We start from the raw sequence: 24,469 nt of genomic DNA, 5'->3' as shown, positions 1-24,469 counted from the left end.
TTTTCTTTTTCATTATCATGAAGCTATGTAAACGAGCCCACAAGAAACAAAGACACGGATGTTCATTCTTCATTTTATTTGCATGTCCCAACAACTCATCTCAAATACTAAATTCAAAAGAAAAACTGTAGTTCTCCTCAGTATTAGCACTAATTTATGATAACAATCATTTCTTTTAAATGTCTAACTTATTTAACCCCTTCATTTTAAATTGCAAATTAAAGCATGTATTTACATATTTATATACAAAAAACTTCAAAAACAAATTGATCCAAATCTTGGTCCAAGAGTTTCCACTTTATAAGTGGTATGGTACTATGCTATATACATCCTCTTCCAAAAGTCTCTTAGGACTTGGTAAATTCCAAATATCATTCACAAATGGTTCCCCGTTAAGCTTAATGAACCATATACTTCATTTCTGAGTAAATTAGAGGAAATATTACAGAACACGCTTTGTACAATACAGCACCACTACTGAGAAGGGCTCGAGGTTTTGTAATCCAAGGTTCCGACTTAAAGCAAAAATACACGGCATAGATTGCAACAGCAAAGAAGTGTCCAATTAAAACTAGAGGGTTAGGAGACAATCTGTAATAGAAAAAAATACATATTGGTAAGACTCAGAAACTAAAATTTACTCCAAAGGTTCCCATTACATATAATCTACGAAGCTCAACAAACATCCCACTTTTTTTTACCCAAGCATCATAATTCTGTATCAAACATTCTACATTTTAGACGACTTTACAAATATGTCTGCATGTTAAGTTTGATGGCAGGAGCAAACCCCCCCCCCTTTTTTTTTTTTTTTAAGAAAAAAATACTGACTTAGACTATATCCCTTTCAGAGAAGCTAATAACTCCTGTAACTCTAGTTTACATAAGTCATGTATTCGTAGCTGTTTTGTTTACTCATCCTGAGACACCACGCTGAAATACCTAGATGGCCTGGTCTGTTGGGATGTAGGGCTTTTAAAAATACCAGTATTAACATTCAGATTATAGGTTCATGAGAAATGACTCAAAGGATCACTTTGCGAATGAGAAATAACTCGATAGATTTCACTTTGTAGACCTTCCAAGAACAGTTCCACATATGTCTGTACGCTCAAAACTAATACTGGGTTGTATAAGTCCCTGTACTTCAATGAAACTAATTCTTAAATTAAAATTTCTCAATTATTCCTGGCTCCCACAGACCAGAACATAACGGATACATCCATAGGCAAAAAACAAGCTTCTATTTTAATCAAGGGTTATAGCTTCCTCTACCACCACCTTTAACTGCTGTTACCTAGAAAGAAAACAGTACTAAATATTGCGTTTCTTCATTTCTTTGGGCCACCTTCTCATTGGGATACTAATAGATAATAAAATATCAAAATGTGTAAGGAAGAAAGATTTGCAGTAATTCATCAACTGAACAGTCCTAAGAAAATCTGGCAGATTTGTATCCTCTGTGCCATCACAACTTACACAGAAAGCAGCCCAACAGGACCCGCAACACATTCGCCACCAAGTTTGAAATAAAGAAAACAGGCTTTTCTTAGTTGATGCAGGGAATCTAAAACAAAATTGTAAAATAAATCAAATATGTGTACACACTTATGTAGGATGCTAATGATATATCAGAAAAAATGAGAAATAACAAACGCTACATCTTGCAGATAATTTTTAAATATCTAGTCCTAGAATTTCAACAACCAGGATTTCTTTTAAATTCCATAATCAGCATTATGGAGAGTAATATAAATATGAATAAACTTTTTTCTGTTAGTAAATAACTACTAATATTTAGTTCTTGGAAGAGTTGTTTAAAAGGTACTTCCTTGATTTTGCTGTTAATGCATTAAGTGATGCAAAATACTTTGGAAGCTCTTTTTAACACAATTCTAGAAACTAAATTCCCAGTCTCTAAGATGTCCAACCAGTATCTCTAACTAAGCAGTAAATTATCAAGAGAAAAGAGCCGTGAGTAGCGATAAATAATAATTCTATATCTATAAAGTTTTTAATACCTTTCAAAGTAACTCATAAAACCCTCACAATGTAGTGTAATCAATTGATAACCTTTTTAACCATTTAGAATCAATGGTTCTGTTCAGGTATGCCCAGATTTTTCTTTACAACAGGTTTTAAAAAGTAAAGGATGCAACAGGTAAACTTTTGCTCCAATAAAGGTCTTTCCTCCTCCAATCTTGTAACTTTTAAAAAATGTTGTTTTGTTGGTAGATTTAAATTCATAATGTAAAAACTCAAGAAGTTAGAAAAGCTTAGAAAGAAGAGCTCAGAAAAACTCTAAATTTAGTTCTTTTTATTTGCCCAAAACTCGAAACTTAGTTCTTTTCTTTTTATTTGCCCAAAACTCTAAACTTAATTACTTTCATTTGCCCAACCAGCCATTTTAACCTCTATGCCAATTTAGCAAAAGAAATTTGTTTGGAAAAATCACAACCAGTGAGATTGGTGGGTTTTTTTTTTTTTTTTTCCTTAGGAAGAGTTAATGGTTATAGAGGCTACAGAAAGCATTTTTATTGTATCATCATCTTTTGTAATTATAACCACAGCACTTATCACCAGGGCCTCAGCCAGATCAAACAAATAGCTATGTTGCAAATATACTAGAGTAGTGGCATTTGAGTCAGTATTCTTGAAAACTGAAAAGCCTAGTTTCATTAACCTACTATTAAACTGATGTGTATACACTGCTGTGGTGAGGAGGTGGCACAGTTGCCTTTTCTCCTCCATTTCTTTTAATTTTGTGTTTGTTTTAGAAGATGGAGTCTCTCTCTGTTGCCCAGGCTGAGTGTATTTAGCTCACTGTATATAGCTCACTGTATATAGCTCACTGTAGCCTCAAACCCCTGGCCCTAAGTGATGCCTCCCAAATAGCTGGGACTACAGGCACACTCCACCATGCCTTGCTAATCTTTTAATTTTTTTGTAGAGATGGGGTCTTGCTTTATTGTCCAGGCTGGTGTGAAACTCCTGGCTTTAAGTGATCCTCCTGCCTTGGCCTCCTAAAGTGCTGGGATCACAGGCATGAATCATTTCGCCTGGCCTCTTTTCCTCCATTTCTAACACTGCTTCTGCTAAGTTGTGTTTTCTCTAATATATACATTGACCGTGACCTCTCTATAATATGGAAACAGAAACAAAAGCATCAAAATAGTCCAAATAAGTAAAGGATGAATGCATTGTTACTTGTGCTTTTTAACAGGGACAAGATTAACAGCTTGTATTCATTATAAAATACTACTTTGAAAAGAAATTGATACTAGTGTTAGGAAGAAAAAGACTACATTGCCTTTTAATATATGGCCAAAAACACCTTCCATCACTATCTTTTGTGTGTGGGGACAAGCATGATCTAGTCTGCACCAGAGGAATTCAAAATAATGCATATGTTACTGAGGCATTGCTATTAATGTTGTCTAAGGAAATTCCACTGCCTTCCAAACTAAAACTACAACTATTGCTCAAAATGGAATTTTTAAAAAACCACCAACTTGGGAGTTAGCAAACTCAGGTAACATTTTTATTTCTGGACAAATCACTAACTTGTTTATTCCTTTCCTATGCTAAAAGTCTGCAATTGAGTAATACTGGTGCTCTGTCTACACTTACCATCTGTGGCAGAAAATAATTCATAAAGTGTCTACACTTAACCATTTGTGGCAGAAAATAATTCATAAAGTGTCTACACTTACCATCTGTGGCAGAAAATAATTCATAAAGAGCCTGAGCAAGGATATTCACGACAAAGGAATGAGATGTTTTTCTTGCCCAATAAAATGATTTTTTGGCCTAAAAAAGAAATAGCTCATTTATTATATGGTAAGGATAAAAAAGCACAAACTGATGTTTATAATCCCCTCAAACTGATACTTATCCTTCTAAGGACTATCTGCAAGTAATATTGCCTTATGTTTATCATTTACAAAAAAAAAAATCAGCTTCAGAGCAATGGGTTATATGACACTGAAGCTAAATTTACAACCACTATGAGCTAAGTGGCCCATAGCAATCGAGTGTTACATAATATTCAAATTTAGAAATTCTCTAAGATTCGCAGGTTGCAAGTCAGGTTCTTTAAGCCTAAGCAAGATGCCTAAGAGCTATTATAAAGCATCAGGTTCCTTAGTACAGATCTACCCATCAGAGCCCCACTGCTCTTAACCCCCAGAAATAAATCCATTTTGAGACATTTTTGTCAAAATAATTGATCTTACCTCGAAAATAGCGGCATCATCATAAAGGTCAGGGATACCCTTTAGCAGTTTTCTCCATAGTTTTATATCTTTAAAAGCAACAGTCATTCCTCCACCAGTAAGTGGATGCCTCATATTATATGCATCTCCCAAAAGAAGAACACCTATGAAGAGAGGTAATGAAGATTTTATCTTAGAGCATCCCTTGAGACAAAACAAAGAGAAAAGGACAACTCAATGTATAAAGATTACTGATGTAAGCTAATAATAAGAAAAATATGAAAATACATGGAAACAAATCATTATTAAAATTTGCTGAGGCAAAAATTCAAGAGTTGTTTGAATCAATATTGGGTACCTAATAGGTGGCCAGGCACTGGGGATACAGTAATAACAAGAGTATGGCCTCTGCCCTCATGAAGCTCATATACAAACCTAATGACAAATCCAACAATGTCAATACATTTATAAGGCCTCCTTAAAATATGAAGAAAATAAAAAGAATCTACAGGTATCCAGGTATACAAAGCAAGTCCTCTGGCGATCATCCCCCTCCCACACAGGAAAGCACCTTCGTAAGAACCAAAAGTCAGCCTGGGTACCAGCTTGGCCAGTGAGACAGAGCACCAAGTGGGTTCCTGGGGTCCCTGATTCCAGGTCTTGGCACCTGGACAGCATTTTTGGATCCGTCCTGGGTGAGAGGGGAGCCCATTGTCCTGAAGGGAGAGACCCAGGTCTGGCGGCATTCACCACCAGCTGACTGAAGAGCCCTGGAGCCTTGAGTGAACACCAGCAGCAGCCAGGCAGTACTCACTGCAGGCCTGGGGCACTGGTGGCCATGGGGAGAGGCTCCTTCTGCTTGAGGAAAGGAGAGGGAAGAGTGGGAAGGAATATATCTTGAGGTTTGGATGCCAGCTCAGCTGCAGTAGAATAGAGCACCAAGTAGATTCCTAGGGTTCCCAACTCCAGGCCCTGGCTCCCAGACAGCATTTCTGGACCAGTCCTGGGCCCCCAGGAGCTCACTGCTCTCAAGGGAAGGGCACAAGCCTGGCTGGATTTGTGCTGACTGTAGAACTCTTGAGTCTTGAGGGAACATCAGCGGTGACCAGGCAGTCATTGCCACAAGCCTTTCGCCAATACCCAGTGCTGTACTGGCTTCAGGTCTGACTTGGCACACGCCCAGTGGTGGTGGCCACAGGCATACTTGTGTCACCCGTCCCCCCGCCAGCTCCAGGCAGCTCAGCACGGAAGGACAGACTCTATTTGTTTGGGGGAAAGTAAGGGAAGAGAACCAAGAGTTCTTTTCCTGGTAATCCAGGGAATTCTCCCAGATATTACCCAAGACCACCAAGGCGGTACCTCTACAAGTCTGCAGGGTCACAATGTTCCCTGGGCTTGGGGTGCCCCCTAATACAGATACGGCTGCTATGACCAAAGACTTAGATCACAACACTCACTTCCCTTTGAATACTTCGAAAGCGTTCCCAAGAAGGATGAATACAAACAAGCCCAGACTCCGAAGACCACAATAAATACCTAACTCATCAATGCCCAGACATTGGCGAACATCCACAGTCATCAAAACCATCCAGGAAAACATGAACTCACTAAATTAACAATAATAAATAAGGCACCAGTGGCCAATCCCAGAGTAACAGAGATGTGAGCTTTCAGAGAATTCAAAATAGCTGTTTTGGAGAAGCTCAGCAAAATTCAAGACAACACAGAGAAGGAACTCAGAATGCTATCAGATAAGTTTAACAAAATAACAAATAATTTAAAAGAATCAAGCAGAAATTCTGGAGATAAAAAATTCAATTACTGAAGAACATGGCAGAATCTCAACAGTAGAACTGATCAAGCAGAAGAAAGAATTAGTAAGCTTGAAAACAGACTATTTGAAAATACACAGAGGAGACAAAAGAAAAAAGAATAATCAAGAATGAGGCACACCTACAAGATCTAGAAAATAGCTTCAAAAGAGCAAATCTAAGTTCTTGGCCTTTAAAAGGAGATAGAAAGATCAGGGTAGAAAGTTTATTCAAAGAAAAATAACAGAGAACTTCCCAAATCTAGAGAAAGATATCAATATTCAAGCACAAGAAGGCTACAGAACACCAAGCAAGGATTGGTGATTGATTTAATCCAAACAAGACTAGTTCAAGCCATTTAATAATCAAACTCCCAAAGGTCAAGGATAAAGAAAAGATCCTAAAAGCAACAAGAGAAAGGAAACAACAAACAATGGAGCTCTAGTATGTCTGGCAGCAGACTTAGTGGAAATCTTACAGGCCAGGAGAGAGGGGCAAGACACACTGCAAGTGCTGAAGGAAAAGAACTTTTATCCTACAATAGTATATCCAGTGAAAACATCCTTCAAACATGAAGGAGAAATAAAGACTTTCCCAAACAAAAGCCGAGGGACTTCATCAACACCAGACTTTCCCACAAGAAATGCCGAAGTGAGTTCTTCAATCTAAAAGGAAAGGACATTAACGAGCAGTATGCAATTACATGAAGGTACAAAACTCACAAAAGTTAAAAAGCAAGGAGGATAAAGTGCAGAGTTTTTATTAGTTTTCTCTGCTTGTCTGCGTCATCAGTTTAAAATAATGGGTTATAAAATATGATCTGCAAGTTTCATGGTAATTTCAAATCAAAAGCCTACAAGAGGTAGGCAAAAAAATTAAAAGCAAGAAATTAAAACATACTACCAGAGAAAATTACCTTCACAAAAAGGAAACGGGAAGGAAGAAAAGACAGCAAAACAATCAGAAAACAAATAACAAAATGGCAATAGTACGAACTTACCAATAATAACATTCAATGTAGATGGACTAAACTCCACTCAAAAGGCATAAAGTGGCTGAATGGATTTAAAAAAAGAACCAACGATCTGTTGCCTAAAATAAACACACTTCACCTATAAAGACACACAGAGACTGAAAATGAAGAGATGGAAAAAGATATTCCAGGCAAATGGAAAACAAAAAAGAGCAGTAGTGATATTTACATCAGTAAAATAGGTTTCAAGACAAAAACTATAAAAAGAGGCAAAGAAGGTCATTATATAATGATAAAGGAGTCAATTCAGCAAGAGGATGTAACAATTATATATGCACCCAATACTGGAGCACTCAGATATATAAAGGAAATATTATTAGAGCTAAGGAGATAGACCCCAACACAATCATGGCTGGAGACTTCAACACCCCACCTTCAGCAATGATAGATCATCCAGACAGATAAACAACAAAGAAACATCAGACTTCATCTGGACTACAGGCCAAACAGACCTAACAAATTTCACAGAACATTTCATCCAACAACTGCAGAATACACATTCTTCTCCTCTTCAGCAAATGGATCATTCTCAAGGATAGATCATGGGTAGGCCACAAAACGAGGCTTAAAAAATTCAAAAAACAATTGAAATCATATCAAGTATCTTCTCTAACCACAATGGAATAAAACTAGAAATCAGTACTATGAGGAACTTTGGAGACTGTACAAACACATGGAAATTAAACCATATGCTCTTGAATGACCAGTGGGTCAATGAAGAAATTAAGAAGTAAATATAAAAATTTGATAGAAATAAAAATGCAAAGACAATATATAAAACCTGTGAGACACAGCAAAAGCAATACTTAAAGGGAAAGTTTTTAGCAGTAAGTGCCTACATCAAAAAAGCAGGAAAACATCAAATAAACAACCTAACAGTGCATCTCAACCAGAAAAGCAAGAGCAAACCAAACCCCAAATTAGTAGAAAATAATAAAAGATCAGAGCCAAAATAAATGAAATGAAAAAAATACAAAAGATAACAAAATGAAAAGTTGGTTCTTTGAAAAGATAAAATCAGCAAACCTTTAAGACAAACTAAGAAAAAAGAAAGAAAACCCAATTAACTCCTTTTCCTGTTCCTATGTCAGCAAATGGCTGGCAAAACTATCTAAGCCAGAAACCTAGAATTTACATCAAGAGATTTCACTCTCTTATTACAATATCCAAATCATCATGTTTTGTACATTCTACATCCTAGTCCTAGATATTACCCAAATTTATTCATTACCTTTCATTTTACAACCCTAGTTCTGGCCTTTTATCATCACTGACAGAATAATTAATCTTAGTGTATGTTTTACTGGACTTTCCTCCAAACCATCCTCCACAAAAATGTCAGAGTATATTCCCGAAATAAAAGTCTAATCACGCCACTGCCTCTTTAAGACAATTCCATTTACAAAAGTATCAAAAAAGGTAAAATACTTAAGAATAAATTTAACAAAAGAAATGTAAAACTTACACTCTGAAAATTACAAAATATTGTTGAAAGAAACCCTTACCTTTCAGTCAAGGGAATTTTGACCACAATGGCAAGAAAATTCACGGGGGAACAAGTAGTCTTTTCAACAAATGATACTGGGACAACTGAATATCCACACACAAACAAATCAAGCTGGACCACTTCCTCTCAACAAACACAAAATTCAACTCAAAATAGATCAAAGACCTAAATTTAAGAGGTAAAACTATAAAACTCTTAGAAGAAAATACAGGAGTAACGGGCCAGGCATGGTGGCTCGCGCCTGTAATCCCAGGACTTTGGGAGGCTGAGGTGGGTGGATCACTTGAGGTCAGGAGTTTGAGACCAGCCCTGACTAACATGGTGAAACCCCGTCTCCACTAAAAATACACAAATTAGCTGGGCATGGTGGCGAGCACCTATAATCACAGCTACTCAGGAGGCTGAGGCAGGAGAATTGCTTGAACTTGGGAGGCGGAGGTTGCAGTGAGCCAAGATCGCACCATCACACTCCAGCCTGGGCGACAAGAGCGAAACTCCATCTCAAAAAAAAAAAAAAAAAAAAAGAAAGAAAAAGAAAAAGAAAATATAGGAGTAAATCTTTTTGACCTTAGATTGGACAAAGCCTTCCTAAATATGACATCGAAAGCACAAGCAACAAAAGAAAAAATAAACATGAAAATTTAAACCATTTGTACTTCAATGGAAACCATCAAGAAGAAAGGAAAGAAAACCCACAGAATGAGAAAAATTTTGCAAATCACATATCTAATAAGGGACTTGTATGTAAAATATATAAAGGACTCTTGAAACTCAACAATAAATAAATTTTAAATCTGCCCAATTAAAAAAATATGCAAAGTCTAAATATACATTTCTCCAAACAACAAATGGCCTATATGCATATGAAAAGATGTTCAGGCCGAGCGCGGTGGCTCACGCTTGTAATCCCAGCACTTTGGGAGGCCGAGGAGGGTGGATCACGAGGTCAGGAGATCGAGACCACGGTGAAACCCCATCTCTACTAAAAAATACAAAAAAATTAGCCGGGCGTGGTGGTGGGCGCCTGTAGTCCCAGCTACTCGGAGAGGCTGAGGCAGGAGAATGGGGTGAACCCGGGAGGCGGAGCTTGCAGTGAGCCGAGATTGCGCCACTGCACTCCAGGCTGGGCGACAGAGCGAGACTCCGTCTCAAAAAAAAAAAGAAAAGAAAAGATATTCAACATCATTATCTATGAGAGAAATGCAAATCAAAACACAATGATAAAAGGCCTAGTTCACACCTACTAGGATGGCTATGCACACAATGATAATACAAGTGTTCACTGACAAGGATATGGAGAAATTAGAACTCACACACTGCTGAAAGGAAATGTAACTGGGACAGCTATTTTGGAAAACAAGTCTAGCAGCTCCTGAAAAAGTTAAACATGAACTACTATGTAATCCAGGAATACCACTCTTGGGTATATACCCAAGAAAAATGAAAATATATGTCCACACAAAAACTCGCACATAGATGTTCATAGCAGCATTGCTTGTAATAACCAAAAGTAGAAACAACCCAAATATCTATCAATTGATGAATAGCTAAACAAAATGTAATATAGCCACACAATGGAAGATTATTTGGCCATAAAAACAAATGAAGAACTGAAACATGCCACAACATGAATGAACCTCAAAAACATTGTGCTAAATGAAAAGCCAGTTCCAAAGGGCTTTACTATACAATGCCTTTAGGAAACATCCCAAATAGGCAAATCTAGACACAGAAAGTAAATTAGGGGTAGCCTAGGGCTGAGTGTTGGGAGGAAATGGGGAATGAATACCAATGGGTACGGGGTTTCTTTGGGCAAGATAAAAATGTTCTAAATTTGATTGTGGTAGTGATGCACACACTGTGAATATACTAAAAAAATCACTGTAGTGTACACTTTAAATGGGCAAACTGATTTGTGAATTACATATCAATAAAGTTAGTAACAAGAAAACACTTCAAATGACTTTCCATTGTCTGTAAGATTAAATGTTAATGGTCTGTTTACCACTCTGACACCCACCCTATGCTCCTGCCATAGGAAACTGCTTGAGTTCCTTGAAAGTGCCACCATTTCTCATCCCTTGGCAATGTTATTCCATCTACCTAGAAGTTCCTCATCTTACTGTCCACCTCATGAACTCCCACTCATCCTCCAGGTCCAAGGTCCTTTGTTTCCACTGTTTCCTGAACATCCTCCCTAACTACCCCTCCCATTTCACAAGCTTCCCTCCCTGCTCTGCACACTCCTTGACACTGAATCTGTGGGTTTTATTACAAAATTTATCAACAGTGTTGTAAAATTATCTGTCTACATTCCTAAGTAGAAAATTGCCTTCTCTAGGTCAAGGTCAGTTTTTTACCTGTTGTTTCCCTGACTAGCACAGTACTTCTATACACTCAATGTTAATAACTAAATAGATCATAAAACTAATTTTGGTATTAATAATGCACTAATCCACAGTAACAAACTATCTGTCCCAGATGTTATTCCTAACAGTATAAATTTAATCATGTATTTGTCATTTGGAATATTGATTCCTTTATAAAATAAGCCCAAAAAATAATACCTCGTTTCTTCACTGATGAAGGAGGAAGGAAGCTTGCTGGCATGGACCTCAGACGAGAATTGTCAGTGGCTTCTAAGAATGGTTCTTTCAGGTGATCTGCAATAAATCCCACCCACCCAAAGAAATGGGTTATAACACTTTAATTTCAAAGTATCACATATTGTCTTATCAAGTATAAACAAACACCTACTATACATCTGTTATGGTTGTTACATATATCCCTTGTGATAAATCAAGAACTAATTATTTCATTAATAAAATTATTGAGCACTTAGCTATTAATGCTAAGGAACGACTAAGGAATCTAAGAGAACATTAATATAAACATACATACAACTGAATGAAAAAACAATGAGGCAAATTCAGATGAAATGAAACAGGGAGAAAACCACCTACCTTTCTTCCAAATGTTAACAGACTACTGTCATATTTAATATTTAATGTATTATAATCAATATATTCTTGTAATCAGATGAAATACACTACCAATTCACAAACAGCAGGAGGGTATGTACACTAGAAAAAGAATTTGAGGCCAGCCCTACCTCTCTGAGCTTCAATTTCTTCATCTATAAAAATGAAATGGTTGGATCAGCTCATCTCTGAGATACTTCCAAGCAAGCTTTAAATTTCTGTGCTACTTACATAGAAAATGAGCTGTCATACAATTCCCAGTGTGATCTGGGAATAGAGGAGCAGAAGAAGCCTCTGTTAAAAATTATTCCATTCATATTAAGGAGTAGAATCTTGGTAATCTAACTAATATTAATATAAACCTACCAATGGTTTCTCTCCATAATTTCAGGGCAGTCTACTCCAATTAACCTCTGGATTGGAAAAAAGAAAAAAAAAGAAAAACCACCACATTTACAATAAAAGAAAAATAAATGCTAAAAATATCAGGTAATGGATGACCCTTTTCATAAATATTCATAATTTCCCCATCTTAAAGCTTCAAAAGTGGCTTAACTAAATGAAAATTTATTGAAATGTTTCCATGTACATGTTGAAAATGACATTATTTAAAATCTAAGTTTGTCCACTTCATTTCACTTCATTTCTGTTAATAATTTGTTACTAAAGTGGTTTCACTTAGTTTAAAAAATAACGTGAAAAAAATGGAATATTTAAACAGAATGTACTCATACCAAAAATAGTTTCCTATTACTCTAATCATATCATAATTGACAATCAGGGTTTCCCTTCAATTTTATCAAAATTCTTAAATTTTTTTTACCTTTCTTTCCTATATCATCGCATTCTCAAAAAAAAGATCCTAAAAACTGTACCATGAAAACTTTAGATTTGTGAAAAAGTAATTTTTATTAATGTTTTCACAAAGCTATCTAAATCTCATGAAGCCTTTATATTCAACTCAAAACTAACATGATCCTGAAGATCCCTTACAATTCTCACATTCTGCGGACAGGACATGTCTATTCAAACAGGCACATATGAGCTAGACAGACCTGATATCAACCCTGGTGGTTCTGCCACTACTAATAGTTTATACTTGCAGGAGCTAACTAATCTCTCTGAACCTTAGTTCTCCCATCTGTAAAATGAGAATAATGATAATGCCTACCTCACAGAGTGGTTACATAGATTAAATGAAATTATGTTTGCTAAACACTTTATAGTAAGCATTCAGGAAATGGTAGCTATCATTACTACAAAAACCAAGCACAAAAATATTTAGGTATAAGAGATATTTAAAGAATTCAGAGACAGATTCCTGTCCAGAGACTACCTTTAAAAATACCATATACGCCAATAAAAACAATTTTTCTAAAAATTATGCTATTATGTGACAAAAACAAATCAAAACTTTTTTTTTTTTGAGACGGAGTTTCGCTCTTGTTGCCCAGGCTGGAGTGCAATGGCGCGATCTCGGCTCACTGCAACCTCTGCCGCCCAGGTTCAAGTGATTCTTCTGCCTCAGCCTCCTGAGTAGCTGGGATTACAGGCATGTGCCACCACACCTGGCTAATTTTGTATTTTTAGTAGAGACGAGGTTTCTCCATGTTGGTCAGGCTGGTCTTGAACTCCCAACCTCAGGTGATCTGCCCACCTCAGCCGCCAAAGTGCTGGGATTACAGGCATGAGCCACTGTGCCCAGCCCGAAACTTTTTTTTTTAATTTGGGAGTTTGTTTTGCTTTTTTTATGTGCTAGTTTAAATAGTTCAGTTCCAGACTATCTGGTTGACTGGATGAATGTTTCACCTGCCATCCTTATCTCTGGCCTATTTTAGACACAGCTTTTATAAGAACTGAAGATGCTATTTCTTACCAGGTATTTGTGGGTAAATTTTTTCAACCATGTATTCTCTTAAATTCCTTGGCATTTCTCCTCTAACATCAACAAGTACTCGAGTTTCACTGGATGAAATCTGGTAGATGAGAACTGGACTCGGGTTAGCTAAAATAAGTTCAGCATGATTTGCTTTAAACTGTGGTGCATTCTAAAAAAATAAAAAGAAAATGTTTTAATAATTTTCAAATTTCAAGTTTCTTTTATTGAAATTACAATAACACACTCCTACAGTACCTTCATAAGAAAGCCAACAAAATGAGATGATACAGAAACTTTATTGGAGACCAGGCTTTTCCTGAACTTGGAGAAAAGCCCATCTGCAACAACAGTCAATGGAGCATGGAGTTCCTATAACAGAAATGAAGACTACTCAGTTTAGTAGTTAGAAACACACAGTAAAAAAAAGCCATTCTTAAAAAATGTGCGGAAGAGATTTAGATATATTATCAGATAGCATTATAGAGAGTAGTTGAAGATAATACTATTGAAGAAACTGTTATGTGGGCTTCAGATAACGCATGAGCAGTGTTTAGACACTTCCTCTGAGTCCCTGAGGATCATCTCCCTTTGTAGCCCTCCCATGCAAACCATCTGGGATTACTCTCCACTTTGACAGACGATGGGGGAAACAACTACAAGGCAGGCATGTAACACAGAGCAGTGACTCTCATTACAAATTCCAGGGACTAGCCAGATTCTTTCATTCTAAAATTTTCTAACTTCATATAGTGCTTTTAGTCAGCAGCTAGGGCTTAGATGAATTTTTGTACAAATGACTACATGTATTTATAATACTACAATATGAGCAGAGAGAACATTCCAGTCACCTTCATTAGAGTACAATTTCTAAGAGGTAGTAACCCTATGGGGAGCAGTCCAGAATTACATGTTTTTTACTATGATAAATTTTTTTTTAAAAAAGGAAAAATTGGCCGGGCGCAGTGGCTCACACCTGTAATCCCAGCACTTTGGGAGGCTGAGGTGGGCAGATCACCTGAGGTTGGAAGTTCAAGAGCAGCCTGACCAACATGGAGAAACCCCGTCTCTACTAAAAATACAAAATTAGGCAGATGCGGTGAAGCATGTCTGTAATCCCAGCTACTCAGGAGGCTGAGGCAGGAGAATCGCTTGAACCCAGGAGGTGGAGGTTGCAGTGAGCCGAGATCGCGCCATTGCACTCCAACCTGGGCAACAAGAGTGAAACTCCATCTCAAAAAATAAAATAAAAATAAAAATAAATGAAATGAAATTAAATATAATATAAAATAAAATAAAATAAAAGGATAAATTGTTTTTAAAAAGATTCTCTTACTGTTGCCTGAGTTAAATTGCTCAGTTTACCTGAATCATTTATTTTGTTGAATCTTACCTTCTTTCCCCTGCTAGTTCCCCTCTGCTTCTCTGCTGATGTATATTACTCAGTTTCAAAAACTATTCATATTAGTTCTGTTTAAAAAGTTTTTGCATAGCATTCTGAGGTCCTCTAAAGAGCAATGTGTTGCAATCTGAAACCCATCCTGTTGCATAGGGCTTAGAAAGAACTCAGTCCATCTGATAAATAACACAGGCTGAGTATCTCTAATCCAAAAATCTGAACTCGAAAACTTTTTGAGCAGCAATGTGACAAAGAAAATACTCATTGGATCATTTCAAATTTCAGATTTTCAGATTAGAGATGCTCAACTGTTAAGTATAATGCAAACATCTGAAAAAAATCAAAAATCTGAAACACTTCTGATCCCTAGCATTTCAGATAAGAGCTACTCAACATGTAAACTGGTAAGCCTACTTTTTTAAAGGGGTAAGTGAAAAGGCAGGAAAAACAACATCTCTTAGGAAGAGGTGACATTTGGCATTTCTCACCTTGATATCTCCAGTCTCTTTATCCTTGTACTGAACTCCCATCACAATATCATCTTCCTCTAATAACTGTAACACAACACCTTCAATAAACTTTGCACTAAAGAATAAAAAAAAAAATACATTTCTAAAGCAGCACACTTCAGCAATTTAAATTAAATATAAATTCCTTATCTCCAGTTTATCCATATAAACTGGACATGCATGTGTGTGCAAACACGTGTCCAATGTGTGGTTTTTATTTTCTAATTTATCAACATTTAATACATATTACTAATGTAATGATTTTAAAAATATCTTAAAAAGTAACATTGGATTTTTATCTTAATTTGTTAAAAAATAAAATACAGGCAGAGAAACTTTACATACCCTCATACATTCATACACAGAGGGGAAAACAAGAATTGGAATGCATCCTGCAAACTGTTAAGAGTAATTATTTCTGGCCGGGCGTGGTGGCTCACACCTGTAATCCCAGCACTTTGGGAGGCCAAGGTGGGCGGATCACAAGGTCAGGAGATCAAGGCCATCCTGGCCAACATGGTGAAACTCCGTCTCTACTAAAAATACAAAAATTAGCCAGGCGTGGTGACATGTGCCTGTAATCCCAGCTACTCGGGAGGCTGAGGCAGAAGAATTGCGTGAACCCGGGAGGCAGAGGTTGCAGTGAGCTGAGATTGCAACACTACACTCCAGCCTGGGTGACAGAGCGAGAAAAAAAGACTTAATTATTTCTAGTCAGAAAAAAAGATCACAGGTAATTTTTATAATCTTTACATTTGGGAGTATATTTCATTTTCAGACAGAGTCTTGCTCTGTCACCCAGGCTGGAGTGCAGTGGCGCTATCTCAGCTCACTGCAACCTCCACCTCCTGGGTTCAAGCAATTCTCCTGCCTCAGCCTCCCAAGTAGTTGGGACTGCAGGTGCGTGCTACCACGCCTGGCTAATTTTTTTTATTTTTAGTAGAGATGGGGTTTCACCATATTGGCCAGGCTGGTCTCGAACTCCTGACCTCGTGATCTGCCTGCCTCAGCCTCCCAAAGTGCTGGGATTACAGGCATGAGCCACTGCGCCTGGCTGATTTTTCCATTTTCATACAGTGAACATACTCTTCTTCCATGGATATCAAGTCTTTTTAGTCCGAAGGATAAGTCCACTGACTTCTTCACTTGCTCTGTCAATACTTTAGTCTGTGTCAGTCACATGAGGGTTCTCATGCTTAAAACTTCTTCAGTTAGTGTTTTAAAGGTTATTGGTAAATATAAGTTAATAAACAAGAGAAGAAGCCAGTCCTAACAGACTGGGTCTTTAGTGAGAATGAAATGGGTTTCTCCTTGCAGTTTTGTATCCTGACTTCTAATAGAAAGTATCATAACCACAAACCCAAACTCCAAAATGTGCACAAATGGACATACGCCTTAGTTACAAATATATCCTCTAAATTCCAATCACATAAAAATTATGTAATTTTCATTTAGTCAAAGGAGAACTCTTCATAGTTCCATGTCAAAGGAAAATTCTCTATATGATATTCTTAACAAAAGCACTGAATATCTAACACTCTTCTGACAGTTTATTTTAATATACATATGTTCTAGACTATGCCCCAAAAATTCATTAAAATCTATAAAATCTTATTTGTACAAAGGTCAAATTTAAATGTGTTGATTCTTTAGTAATTATATATTTGAAACTGTGGTCTTACTTGGGCTCTGCCATAGCTGCTTTCCGGAGACTCATGATGAATCTTCCGTGATGGAAAGCTCTTCCACTCTGCACTTGATTGTTTTCTGACAGGGGGTAAGGAATCTGAACCTCTGATTTGGCTTCCTGATCATGAATCATGTAACCATTTACAACCTGGGCATCAAGACCTTCCACTGTATCTGCAAAGCAATCGAGTTCAAAACAATCAATTCTGTTAACACACCCAGCATTAAACTAAGAACCAAAGAGGACACACGCACATCAAAAATGAGTCTCTGCCTTCAAATCTGGAGAACTGAACAAAACTAATGTAACTATTTCAGAAACCATGATGCTTCTGGAAGTCAATGAGAGTCTTAGCAAATCTGTAATATCATTTAAAGATAACAACATAACTATTTCAGGTCTGTAATTCCACTTCACTTCAGAAAGAAAATGCAACATGAAATAAACCATAATCCTCTCCTGAGTAAACCTGTTCTGCCATAAAGACATAGGAACACATTCAGTCCTTCTTAACACTTCTTTCAATGTATCAATATGTAGATCTGTCACCAAAAAGAAATAAAAAGAAAATAAAACCAGTATGGAAACTCAAAAAAAAACCCCAATTTATATATAATGACTGAATATATGAAAAATGGATTTTCCAAACCAAATGGAGAGGGTAGAGTTATCCCCCAACTGTTGATGATTACATACTATCCATCAAAATTGACTCAGGACACACTGCAAAGAACTTTTTTGTACATCAAATAATTTAAATGGCAGCAAACAAAACACTGAATTCATCAGAATCATGTAAAAATTGCTTTCTTAAATCTAAAGCAGCAAAAGCAGTTGAAAAAGAAAAAACTTTCAATAGAAAATATAACATTTTTAAAGTGCCAACTGAAAATTAGAAAGTTAAAAAATTAATTTTAAAAATAAAAACTAAAACAATACTTGGGGAAAGACATATGAAATAGAACAAAAGATTAATACATGTATATATAATAAAATTTACTCATTAAAAACCACTGGAAAAATATTAAGATGCCAATAGTAATGGACAAAAACATGTATGGATGATTCATATAAAGCAATATAGAAACAGTGAACAAATCAGAAAAAATGTTCAAACGATAAAAAAAATTAAGTAAAAATTGAAACAATAGGACACCATCAAAATCACTGACGAGATTATGATAAAACTGATAAATTCATATATTACTGGTGATACTATGAACTAATATTATATTTTAGAAAATATAAAAATAATTATCAAGAACCATGAAGAAATTAGCATCCTTCGATGTAATAATCTTACTCTTGGAAATCCATGTAAGAAATTCATCCTAAAGATATAATATTTAATAATCTTTAAAGTTACATGCAAGAATAGGTTCACTATAGGGTTATCTAAAAAAGGATAACTGAAAATAACCTAAACATTCATCTAAGTTTGAAAAGTCAAGTACATTATGAAGTCAACTGAAAAACAACTATGCTCGGGCTTAAAATGATAATGATAAACAATGGTTAACAGTATTCGAAATATGTTTCTGTCAAGTGAAAAAGTGGACTCTAGTATATATATTAGTGACATAAAATGTTCAATTATGGTATTGACTGGATGTCTGTGTCCTCCCAAAATTCCTAAGCTAAAACTCTAATCCCCAATGTGATGATATTTGGAGATGGAGCCTTTAAGAGGTGATTAGGCCATGAGGGTAGACTCTCATGATAGGATTAGTGCCCTTGGAAAAAAAGACAGGGGAGGGCTTGCTTCTTTGTCTCTCTCCCACCTTCCCCACCCCACCCCACCCCACCACCCCATCCCCACACAAAGTAGACAGTGCATAAATATTTCCTAAATGAATAGCCAGTGCTTAAAAAGCACTGGTTGAATGGATGAATGGTGCTTAAATAAAAGATTCTACGTAATAACACCTTAACAAGTATACAACATACCCTCTACAAATGACAGTTCCCTTTGCCTTTCACAAAATTTAATGCCCTCATTCTAGGATTTTCCAGTCCTTAATTTTGACCATTACAATCTTTTGGCCATTTTATTATATCTCATTAAGTCTAATTCACATCTAATCATACTATTAAATGCTTATTTTATCCTTTGCTCTCATTTTCATGCAAATTTGTTGGTAAATGAGTATAGAAAATTTTATAAATGAAAGTAAAATGGAATACCTTCTTACTGGTCATAGGATGGTCTAAATGAAGAGTGCTTGTTTATACCATGTAACTCTCCTGAAAATCAATATGAACGTACCTCCAAGACCAAGGTCTTTGAGAACATGATAACCACCCGGCTGCAGGAATTCTCCAACTATTCTGTCAGGCTCTTTTAAGTCTCTCTCGATGACTGCCACCTTTCTTCCATCTCTGGAAAGCACGGCTGCCAAAGCAGAGCCAAGCACGCCAGCTCCCACGATGATAACTTCCGGGTCATTCTGAGAAGATGTTGATGTACAGGCAGCTGCTCCTATTAAGCTTGTTTCTGAAATATTGGTTCCTTTTCTGCGCTGTTTAAAAAAAAGAAAGGTAAACTATGTATCCAGATTTGTTAGATTCAAATCATGCTACTGCTATGTGGACACACTGGACTTTTGCATCCTAGGCTAAAGCTAGATACTAAATATTATCAAACCAAACAAATTGTTACATTTTAAAATCTAGATAATATATAAAAATCAATGATATCAAAATATTCGTTAAATAAAAGTGTGTCATATTATCCCAGTAAAATTAAATATTTACTGTTTTCTAAATGTGATATTTGGAAAATGTTATACAGACATATTTAGAAATCCACACTGGGCCGAATATAATAAATGCTCATAAGGGGCTTCAAAGACGACTCATAGGGCAAACTGTACCATTAATAACTAAATTCTTCAAATATATCCTGGGAATTGACAAGATGCAAATCACTTACAACTTCTGATTTGACTTCGTGTTACAAACTATCCAACACCTTTTAGACATTTTCTTTTTTTTGTTTGTTTTTTTTGTTTGTTTGTTTATTTGAGACTGAGTTTTGCTCTTGTTGCCCAGGCTGGAGTGCAATGGCGCAATCTCGGATCACTGCAACCTCCGCCTCCTGGATTCAAGCGATTCTCCTGCCTCAGCCTCCCGAGTAGCTGGGATTATAGGCATGTGCAACCATGGCCAGCTAATTTTTAGTAGAGACTGGGTTTCTCCATGTTGGTCAGGCTGGTCTTGAACTCCTGACCTCAGGTGATCCGCCTGCCTCAGCCTCCCAAAGTGCTGGGATTACAGGCGTGAGCCACCACGCGCGGCCTTAGATATTTTCATTATTCATCTTTATTTTCTCTTTCTGGATTTTCATTTGAAAAATCTATCTTAATATCACTTTTATATGACAAAAGGATTGTTAAATCCTGCCTACCAATCTATTAATTGAAGATTATCTAAACAAAATTACAAGAGAACAAATAACTCATGCTGACCCTTAGATTTGACTTGTTTACAATTTTGGTCCTTAACATATAAGCACATATTTAATTTATCCCTTTTTCCCCATCCTGATACTCTAAGAGATCCTAGTCAAACATTTGGTCCCCAAAAAAGGAACAAGGAAAAACATTAAACCTATCACTGGCCGAACTGACAGCAAAACTTTAACTTTGATCATAAAAAGATGCAAACTCTTGTTTTGAGAGATTTATAACCACTAAGAACAATAGTGCACACTGGCTTTTTAAAATGAACAATTCAATTTTGTAGTATTTCTTCTTGGTAGGTGGATTCACACATTTGAATACATTTCAGATACAGAATTGCATGGAACCACCTTCCTTAAGTTCTCTGACCTTAATGATTAAGGTAAGACTAAATGCCATTTGAAGGGGTTTTTAAAAAATAATCAAGCAAAAAGGAAGATGAAGCCTAAAATCCTTTAGAACTTTACTCTGTGATTCTAATATCCACCCAGCATTCTTTTACCTCTATAGTGGACTGGGAATTTGTCTGTTCTTTTTTTTTAAATTTCTCTTAGAAAAATACTTTTCTGTCCTTTACTATGGGAAGATGTCAATACTCTACTCTTCTCATTAGTATGTCTTAATGGCCAGAACTGACTATATTTAAATTACTGTAGGGGGCAAGACAAGCCCCTTTTGTCATCTTAACCAAAAATGTGCTTCTTCATAAGTTTTTCCTGTTTTATACACACACACACACACACACACACACACCCTGAGAGGAGAGAGCTCTGGAGGAAATCAGGCCTTGCAGAGCCTGATCAGTAGAGTAAGCACTAATGGGAACTTAGTCCTCAATAGATCACAATCTAACAACTCCCTGGTTCACAAAAAAATAAAGAGAAAGCCTGGGGCGTTCACAAAATGGAACCAATATTGATTGCTGGTAACCCAATTTTCCTACTCCAAAATTTCTCTGCACAGCATGAAAACAGGAACAGCATTCCAGCCACCTGAACTAGAGCTCAGTGACCTTAAGGGAAATTATTTCAGACCACAATAGGAAGGAGTTCAAATTAAACATTAAGGATTCTCTCTCCCTCCTTTCCCATTCCTCAAACCCATGCACCATGTCACTGAACTCAGCGCTATTCATAAGGCTCATCCTAAGAGATGTATATTACCTCTAGGCTAATATTAACAGCTACTATTATCAGGCGGTTATAGACTAGGTATTAACTACCAGCAAGGGTGGTGCCATTCCCGTCTAATGGGAAAGGTAACAGATTCTCACAGAAATTAAGCAATTTGCCAAAGATCTCACATTCAGAAATGGTGGCGCAAAAATTTAAAAAGCAAGTGTGGGTTTACTGCTATAGTCTCTTGCCTGATAGCCCTGCTTCCATTCTTGTACGCCTACAACCCATTCTCCATACAGCAACTGCAATGTTCTTTTTAAAAGGTAAAAGTCAGGCCGGGCGCGGTGGCTCACGTCTGTAATCTCAGCACTTTGGGAGGCTGAGGCGGGCGGATCACTTAAGGTCAGGAGTTCGAGACCAGCCTGGCCAACATGGTGAAACCTGTCTCCACAAAAATACAAAAAATAAAATTAGCCAGGAGTGGTGGCGTGCACCTGTAATCCCAGCTACTTGGGAGGCTGAGGCACGAGAATCCCTTGAACCAAGGAGGCGGAGGTTGTAGTGAGCCGAGATAACGCCACTGCATTCCAGCCTGGGTGACAGAGCGAGACTTTGTCTCAAAAAAACAAAAATTTTCTAAAAAGTAAACATCAAATAAAGTTACTCCCATACTTAAAATCCTCCAGTGCTCTTGGGAGAACTCTTGGGAAAAAGCCCAAACACTCATTGCCAACATGCCCTAAATGATGTGGCCTAAACTCTTCCCCCTCATCTTCTCCCACTGGCCGCCTCTGCTCCCTTTGCAGGAATCCCAACTACACCCTTATTTGAAGACCTGGCCTTTATGTTAGGACATTACTACAAGCATTTACTCAATGCTCCAATATTCGGGGGAGGAGGACTTTGAGCCCAACGCCTCAAAATGTTGAGAATTCTCCTGCCTGCTTTTCAAACTGTTCTGTCACTTTCCCCAGTCAGCTGTCACTTCTTACAAGCAGTGGACTTACCCGCAGCACGTTTCTTTCTTCCTCAGGCAGAAATCCAATCCTTACCCAAGAATTTTTTAAAAACTTTTTCATCATGAAAAGTGGTTGTTCTTCTCCTTCAAAATGAAATTCTAACATTTCGTTCCATCTTTCATAATCAAATATCCAACCACCATCTGAGGCTCAACCAATGCTAAATGAAACAAATGTTTTCACTCATTCTTAAGAAGGTCAAAGATGTAACCAAGGCATAGCAAAGAGTTTAAAATAAAAAATAACATGAGAATTTATACAAGCATCTAACCTGCCGCCTTTTGCAATTCAAATAAAACTTACATTTGAGTGAACCCAATCCTACTCCTAAATAAGACACTCATTCATCTGCCCGCTTTGAAATCAACCTACCCTCCTGGCCTCGAGCTGCTCCTTATTTTCTGATTCAGGGGGGGACTTGGCCCAGAAGAAGCCAATGAAAGGCAGGCCTGAGAGAATATCCGAGAAGAGGGCGAACTGGGAGCCGCTCTGCTGGCGCCCGAGGAGACCTCCGTTTCGGTGGCGACAGCGGTAGGAGAGCACCAGGCCCAGCGAGAGGAACACCAGCACGCACAACAGGACCTCCCTGTTGGCCAAAGTGATGAAGTCCCCGAACTTCTTATAAAAATAGGTGAAAGTGGCAATGCCCAGAAAAGTCCACATGGTTCCAAGGCTTCTTTGATGGCACCGGTCAAGGCGGAGATTCTCTGCTCGGGTGGGTTTAAGGTTCTCCCCAAAATGCGGTACCAAGAGGAGCACGGGGAGCCGGCCAGACTCCAGTAAACAGTGTCCCAGGACGAGAAGTCCGATCAGACCAGTTTTTAAAAATCATATAAAGTTAGTGTAAAAGTATGTGAAGCCAAGTTGTATAGGACGTAGAAAGCAGTATTTAAAAATCGCCTGCTGCAACAGCTCCCGAGCAGACTTGCTCCTCCTCGCCCAGGCAATCCAGATATGCCCTTTTTTTCTTTTTTGATGGTGTTCCCTGAGCGGTTGCTGCGGGTGATGGATACTCTTCTGATACTGGCTCTTCGTGCTATAATTTCTTTTCTCACCAAGAGCAGGTGCCCTTTCAGAAGGGAATGGGAGTGGAGCGAAGATCACAAAGACACCTCGGCACTGGGGGAAACGTGGCCTCGCCTCTGGCGACAGCGATGGCGAGCAGCGGCCGGAAGGCACGGGGACTGCGGGCCGGCGCGGGCTCAGAGGCTTCTTTTTCCGCGGACGGAGACACTGTACAGCCCAACCTCGAAAAAACGCCGACGCCGACGCCTTCTCCAACAAAAGATGGCCTCGGACTCAAGAGTGCGGCTCCAGGGCAGTGCAGCCCCAACCTCGCGACTTAGAGGCCTCCCGCTTCGCTGGCCCCCTAGACGCGCCCACCGCGACTGCGCTTCCCCACCTACGAAAGGCTGTTTCCAGGGTACCTCCCTCAGACGGCGGCGGCGGCTCCCGACGACCTCCTCACCAGCATCCCTCGCAGGCGGCGGCTCTCCCCAGCGCTGCGCGGCCCCAGTAACCAGAGTAACCGTCGCGCGCCCCCGCTCGCCGCCGGGCCCCACGCGTCTTAGCCGCCTGGGCGGGCTCGGCCCAGACGAGGTACCAGAGGCGGGGCTCAGGCGCGAGTCCGCCCGTCCCGCGCGCCCCGCGTGCTGGCCCCGCCCCCCACCCCTGCTCCTGCCGCCGCCGGCCAATGAGGGCCCGCACCGCGCGGTAGGCCGAGATGGCGCTATGCCGCGTTTGGCCAATCGGAGGCGGCGCAACCTGCGCGGCGACGCCCCGAAAGGCGCTAGGGCGATGTTGCGTGGTGTCGGTTGGGGCGTGGGGATGGGCGGGGGCCGGCTTCGGCGT

General features: G+C 38.4%; 2 protein-coding genes across 4 annotated transcripts in view; one reads left to right on the top strand and one right to left on the bottom strand.

Moving 5' to 3' along the window:
• The window catches only part of WASHC5 (WASH complex subunit 5), a 90,649-nt gene extending 71,291 nt beyond the window's left edge, over positions 1–19,358 (top strand). Inside the window, exons 30-31 of one of the 2 annotated variants that reach the window (XR_009214850.1) lie at positions 11,938–12,035; positions 19,222–19,303. The gene's annotated coding sequence lies outside the window, so the exon portion shown is untranslated. Of the gene's footprint in view, positions 1–11,937; positions 12,036–19,221 lie in introns of both variants that reach the window. The other variant, XR_004371004.2, reaches the window with a different exon arrangement.
• On the bottom strand, positions 58–24,221 carry SQLE (squalene epoxidase). Of its 2 annotated transcripts, XM_032760408.2 has the most exons (11): positions 22,991–24,220; positions 19,287–19,539; positions 17,013–17,193; positions 15,310–15,406; positions 13,681–13,794; positions 13,423–13,594; positions 11,133–11,228; positions 4,236–4,378; positions 3,714–3,810; positions 1,480–1,567; positions 58–591 (listed from the first exon to the last, which is right to left on the bottom strand). In XM_032760408.2, exons 1-11 carry the CDS (start codon positions 23,279–23,281, stop codon positions 399–401), a joined length of 1,725 nt encoding a protein of 574 aa, XP_032616299.1. In that variant the 5' UTR covers positions 23,282–24,220; the 3' UTR covers positions 58–398. The 2 variants fall into 2 exon arrangements, with proteins under 2 accessions (XP_032616299.1, XP_058300026.1); XM_058444043.1 differs by lacking the exons at positions 58–591; positions 1,480–1,567 and adding an exon at positions 2,545–3,625 and having other exon boundaries at positions 3,668–3,810; positions 22,991–24,221.
• Between the last annotated feature and the right edge of the window lie 248 nt (positions 24,222–24,469).

The sequence above is a fragment of the Hylobates moloch genome, unplaced genomic scaffold (assembly GCF_009828535.3).
Source record: "Hylobates moloch isolate HMO894 unplaced genomic scaffold, HMol_V3 SCAFFOLD_9, whole genome shotgun sequence".
NCBI classification, from domain to species: domain Eukaryota; kingdom Metazoa; phylum Chordata; class Mammalia; order Primates; family Hylobatidae; genus Hylobates; species Hylobates moloch.
Note: the sequence above shows the minus strand (reverse complement) of the source record. Positions and strands in the feature narration are given on the sequence as shown.

What these genes read in the sequence shown, in the direction of transcription:
- SQLE (XM_032760408.2), bottom strand. Translation starts at nt 23,281, where the DNA reads ATGTGGACTTTTCTGGGCATTGCCACTTTCACCTATTTTTATAAGAAG. An exon ending in TTGTTGGCTTTCTTATGAAG is followed by an intron (nt 13,595 to 13,680) that starts GTACTGTAGGAG and finishes TTATTTTTTTAG; the next exon opens with AATGCACCACAGTTTAAAGC. An exon ending in AATTTACCCACAAATACCTG is followed by an intron (nt 11,229 to 13,422) that starts GTAAGAAATAGC and finishes GATTTATTGCAG; the next exon opens with ATCACCTGAAAGAACCATTC.